The 5,666-nt window shown below is 35.2% G+C and overlaps 1 protein-coding gene across 1 annotated transcript; it reads right to left on the bottom strand.

The window, feature by feature from the left end:
- Positions 1–3,700: 3,700 nt before the first annotated feature.
- Positions 3,701–5,239, bottom strand: LOC126053496 (uncharacterized). Its single transcript, XM_049849204.2, has 2 exons — positions 4,129–5,239; positions 3,701–3,911 (listed from the first exon to the last, which is right to left on the bottom strand). The coding sequence occupies exons 1-2, from the start codon at positions 5,191–5,193 to the stop codon at positions 3,843–3,845; spliced, it is 1,134 nt and encodes a 377-aa protein (XP_049705161.2). The 5' UTR covers positions 5,194–5,239; the 3' UTR covers positions 3,701–3,842.
- Positions 5,240–5,666: the final 427 nt, after the last annotated feature.

The raw sequence follows: 5,666 nt of genomic DNA, 5'->3' as shown, positions 1-5,666 counted from the left end.
GACTTTACACTTACACACTTACTTAGGTTTTCAGAACATGGGTGGGTTTTAGTAAGTTGCCGACTAACAATCTTTTTTGCTAGAATTGTTAACTGGTATATTAGAAAGTCAAATCAAAAAGAACAGATAATGTTACGAATGAAATGAACGAACTCTTGAAGGAGTACTCTGGATCTTCTTCGCAGAGGCAGTTGTGAGTTTCTCTGTACCCTCTGGGACATCCACAATGCTTGGAGAAGCTGCCTCCAATGAACGGGGGGTTTGTGTTGTATACAGGCTGACCACGTTGCGGACCATCAGATACGTTGCATACTACTTGGACACTCTGCAAAAAATCACAAGGAAACTATGGACGATGATACTAAAGAAAATGCACTAATTGGGAAAATTAAAAACTAAAATTACAGGAAACCATCCGTCAGAATCCATTGGGTTAAAAAACTCACAATGCTACTACACTTTGAAGGGAAGTGTACTTTTAAGGGATTTGGTAATTTTCAGAGATTCAGGTAAACAGTAGGAAATATTTTGTGTGTTAAGCAGGCCATGAAATAATAAAGAAAAAGACAATTATCAGGTGCATCGCTAGATAAAAAAGAGGTAACAGAAATGAAAGATACAACCATACTTTTTGTTGAAAGATGTAAAGAATCCACATTAAAACAAGAAGAAATTCAAAGAACTTACATTCTGAATAGATTCGTTGTCGTCTCCAATTCTGTACTTGGAGTAAGCTGATAAGCCACACCCAATGTGTGTCGCAGAACCGCGTATTAGATTGAGGTAATATTTGGTGTTTACATCTGGAAGACTAGCGAAAAAATAGGACTTATAATTAAAATATAATAATAGCTGTTTCCTTTATTAAAACAAAAACAAAATTAAGACAATCGGAGACTAATCGTATGTATTTGTTGAACGTTAACAGGCCAGTCTTCGCTTACTAGTGATCAGATATCTATAGGGATACAACCTTTCCTCCATTGCATTAAATTATTGCTGTTCAGGAAGGCTATAGGCTAATTTTACTTTACTGATAGGCTAATTTTTGGATAGGGTTGCCCCGCTTGCGGAAGCTAACGCATCATAATACTTACTCATATAAAGCTGGACAATCGGTGATAATATCCTTATTCACAGTTCTTTTCAAAGCATGCGCAGATTTTATAAATCTTTTTAATGCAAATGTGAGCTTTTCTTCATTCAATCCTTTACTAGTGTCATTGTGGTTTTTGATTTTCAAATATTCCCAGTCAGGATATGAGAAGTGGATGATGGCGATGCTTTGACTTGGATTCGGGAATCGCTCTGAAAGGAGAACCAAGTTCAAAAAAACATTATTGTCCGATTTTTTAATTTATATTTTTTAATTAGAGTAAAAATCTGGAACAGGATTCGCATGAGGATCATTTATATTTTACGTCATACATTTAATACTTATGGGGAAAGCTTGGAATCGGCCATATTCTCAGTCTTCTTCGAGAACCAAAGTTATTTGACGTAAGGAAGGGAGTGAACGCTGAACGCTATATGACCGCTGGCAGTAAAGAGTATAAGTTTGATGCTTCAAATCAAAAGGCAACCCCAAACAGGACATGAAGAAGAAGATATCATACCAGTAGCTCTGCACAGATCTTCTCTCCCACCAAGGCATTGGTTAGCCAACACTTGAGCTAGCGTCGCTAATTCTCTATCCCATTGTATTTTCATCATACCATACGCTCTTGGTAGTGGTTCATTGTCCATTCCCTTTTCTGCACCGCTTGATAATCTGCCTCGTACACTGGATTCATAGAAACCAAATTTTAGTCATCATCACCAACCTTTCAATTTTTTTTCACTACTGCAAGGACTTTTTTCACACAGAGAAGGAATGACTACTGGAACACGCTTGCTCAAGTTGGATGGGTGGTTTCAGACTTGAAGTCCTGGTTTCCCCTTCTACCTTTACTCAGTCCTCGGTGACCAAGATGCACTTAGACATAAAAATCCAAAAGTATATTTTCAATATAAGTATAAAAGTGAAAGTTTTTAAGAACTCGAGTGGAGATCATGGACTGGTAAACGCAGTGTAGGCTGGCCGCCAAGGTTTCCAAGCGATCTGACAAAGGTAGTGGTTAGGTGCTGGCCTAGGCCGCTACCGACCAGGCTTTTTGGATGATAACTGGTGGGGAGGCCTTTGTTCAGTGTGAACATTTCATGGCTGCCATGATAATAAACTATGATGTATGGTATGGTTTGATAAAAACTTACTCATTGATATATTCTAGTACTTTGTCAACCATTCTCTCAGTTATCTCGATCTGGACTGGGTGCCCGCAGCGTGGTCCAAATTCTTGTTTCTAAGGATTGAAATAGTTAATCTTCGAAATGTTTTGGTTCATGCCACAAATGCAGAATCAAATAAAAGTAGGCATCTAATATTTATGGTGGAACTTTAAGTACAAACAAAAGACAACATCTACTTACATGATCATAATACATGCACATAACATGGGTGCCTTCCTTGCAGTACTTTTGTTTGGGGCAATACTCCGACACATAGACCGTGTTCTGAGACAAAGCATCGAGTACGATAGAACATCTTATGTCTTTGATGATGATGACGATCAAGATGATAATCTGAAATATGATGAGAAATGCAAAAAAAGTGTCACAAAGCCATCTATTTAGGGTATAAGGAAGAAAGATGTTAAAGAATATTCAGTAGTAGTGTTCTTGAAAGAGATCAGCCAGCTGCATAGGCAGTTGCTAAAAGACTAAAAGCCGCAGAAAACAGCTAGCTTCTTGAACACAAAAATTACTTACATTTAAAATCATTGTTTTGTTCCTGGATTGAACGCAGTCATAATAATAAAATAACTCGGCTCAACGCGATTATTTATTTCAATTCAAGGAAGTTACATCATTTCATGTCCCCAGAAGCAAGATTCAGATCTAATCTGATCTGGTACAGCCTTTTTATCGTCCCACTGCTGGGCACAGGCCTCTTCTCACACGCAGAAGGATTGAGCGTTAATCATCTATTCTTCATTTATTATTTCATTATACTTAAAAAAATCTTCATTATTGCAAACTTTAATTTCTTACAATTCAAGTTCTGTATTTATTTCTAAATATTTGTATTTATTTTGTTTTCTGTAGCTGTTTCAATTGTTTGTTTATCTTATGTAAAATTTGAAGTTTTAAAATAATTTCTCAAAACACTTCTAGCTGCGATGAGCTTCTAACCATTTGTGTTTTCTTGTTTTATTTTGTCAGTTTTGCTTCTTCTATTTCTTACATTGTTTGATCTATGATAAGTTTGTTTAACTCGCTTTCTTAGACATCCCATTGTTGCTTTGGCTATGGCCATTTAGATGACTTTGCTGTGGTTGTTTTTCATCACATTTTGCTTCTTTGTATAGTCTGGGATATCCAAGGAGAAACTTTGTTAATTTAGACATTTCTTCAACACTTGCCTCTAGTGCTATGTTATACTATACCTAGAACTTTGCTTTCCTTAATTCTCTCTTGTACTGTATCCATCGGTTCAGTAGTAGTCCTAACTTTTTTACGAAGTTGCTATTTCAGTTCGACTGTTTTATTTTCTCAATCATCTCTAAGACTTAAGCTCAATACTAGCTGACGGAAAAAATGAAAGAAACCAATTTAAATTATTATTTATTTTAAAAAGTTTCAGATGCAATCGTAAATGCTATATTATATGGATACAGCTAAAGGCAATGAATACTAAAATATAAATATATTTTAACATAAACCAAAAAAAATGTTTATTTAACACAAGTTTTTTGTTAATTTCTGCCTCTGGTCTAAATAAAACTGGATTCTTTGTTCAAAAGTCATGTAGTAGCTCTTCCGTATAAGTGGTCAAGGTTTGTCATCGGTTTTTCCTGGTCGTTCTGAAATTGCTAAATATTTGTTTAGTTAGAAATAACTCAATTTCAAACATTACTTAATGTATAAAAAATGCCATCACAAACTTAGATCCCTATGACAGACAAACTCATTTCAAAGTTCCATTTTCATTTTATACTTACAGTATAATTAATCTAAATTCATACTTCTATCAAAGAGTTTCGTTTCATACGGATCTAAGTTTTCAGAGGTAGCTTCCTCTATACTTACTTCATGAACTGGTCTGTATCCAAATGCGGGTGCTTTCCATACGAAAACGTTACTGGGTGAATAAGATTTCCTAGCATTCTTCATTGCCTGTTTTACTTCAAACGCCGGCTTTTTTATTCCTGCTCCCAAAGTTTTTGTATGCTCTTCGTCGTCTTTTTTACTACGTCCATACGAACGCTCATTATGGGTTCGGAAATTATAGTGATTATTATAATCCTGCACAATTTTCTCTTTAGTTTGGTAATAATTGTCTATATCTTCTTGTTTTCTAGCTAACTTCTTATGACTATGTAGTTTATCGTAAAGCCGATCAACATTAAAGTGACTTAAATCACCGCGCTTGTTTGAAAAATAATTAAAGCTTCCGCGATTGGCTCTGTTATTAAAAAGATTAGTTACCTTTTTATTTTTAATTTTGAAAAACTCATCGCTTTCTTTGTCAGGTAAATAGTTAACGGTAACTGTAGTACTTTGTTGGTAGTCTTGTTCATTATCTTCTGCGATACGTCTCTCAAATGACCTTCTAATATCTTCAAACGGAACACCTGATGTTAATTTAAAATTTTCGGATTCGTCATGAAGGTCACTCACAATATCGGCTGGTGCAAATGTCATTGGTTTAATAGAAGTCCTATGAGTTGATGTTTTTTTAAGTCTTTTTCTTTGTGTAGCTCCCACTGTCGTTGTTGGTATCCTTATTTTAGTTTTGAGCACAGCTTCGTATATTTTTCTCATTTTGACATCAAAGAGTTCTCTCTCAGTTCCTTCTAGTTCAACATCTTGTATTTTTCGTTCTAGACTATTGAGTAGTTTTAGGAATGAGGTATCGTTATCTTTATTGACAACGTCTTCAATATGATTATTTTCAAAATTGGACCCAGGTTTTGTACGGTTAGGTTTTCTAAAATGAGGGCTATGGTCAAAAACATCATTATCTTCTAAGCTATTGGCAGACGCATCATACTTGTCTGTCCTTGCCACCACAGGTTTTACAGGTTTCTTTGTTGGCACTACACCCTTACGTTTGAGCTTAAAGAATTTCTTTTTATTTTTTTTTCGTGGCATATTGCGGCGTATAATGTGACTGGTGTTATTCGTACGGATTTTTAAGGGTTCTGGTTTCTGAAATGAAAATTGAAACTTATAGAAACAAATCGAATAGTGGCCCTTTTCGTTCCATAAAGTTTTAGAGGGTTTTAATTTTGTACTATGTTTTAAACTTTACCTTTTCATATTTATCTTCAGATACTTGTATTTCATTGGTTTCTACAGACGAGTCAGATGGCATGAATGTCATATTCCCATACCTATTAAAATAACAAAATTATAAATCATTTTATCTCATTACTTAAAGCATTTCATCGCATCTGTGGGCGCCCTTATATTATACCTTCTTATTCAAATCATCTTTCAAAATGATCCATTCGATCTTTTCTTAGTTCCTTTTCTTTAGTCTTCCTCTCTCTTTTCGTTCATTTATCCACACTCAGTCTACGCGTCCGACAAAATCTTACCTTTGATGAAATCGAGCTTCAACC

This window comes from Helicoverpa armigera, chromosome 21 (assembly GCF_030705265.1).
Source record: "Helicoverpa armigera isolate CAAS_96S chromosome 21, ASM3070526v1, whole genome shotgun sequence".
Lineage (NCBI taxonomy): Eukaryota > Metazoa > Arthropoda > Insecta > Lepidoptera > Noctuidae > Helicoverpa > Helicoverpa armigera.
The sequence above is the reverse complement of the archived record's forward strand: the minus strand, read 5'-3'. Positions and strand labels throughout refer to the sequence as shown.

Excerpts from the sequence above, each read along its gene's own strand:
- LOC126053496 (XM_049849204.2), bottom strand. The coding sequence starts at position 5,193 with ATGCCACGAAAAAAAAATAAAAAGAAATTCTTTAAGCTCAAACGTAAG. Across the intron at positions 3,912-4,128 it reads GATACAGACCAGTTCATGAA|CAATTTCAGAACGACCAGGA; the intron begins GTAAGTATAGAG and ends ACAAATATTTAG.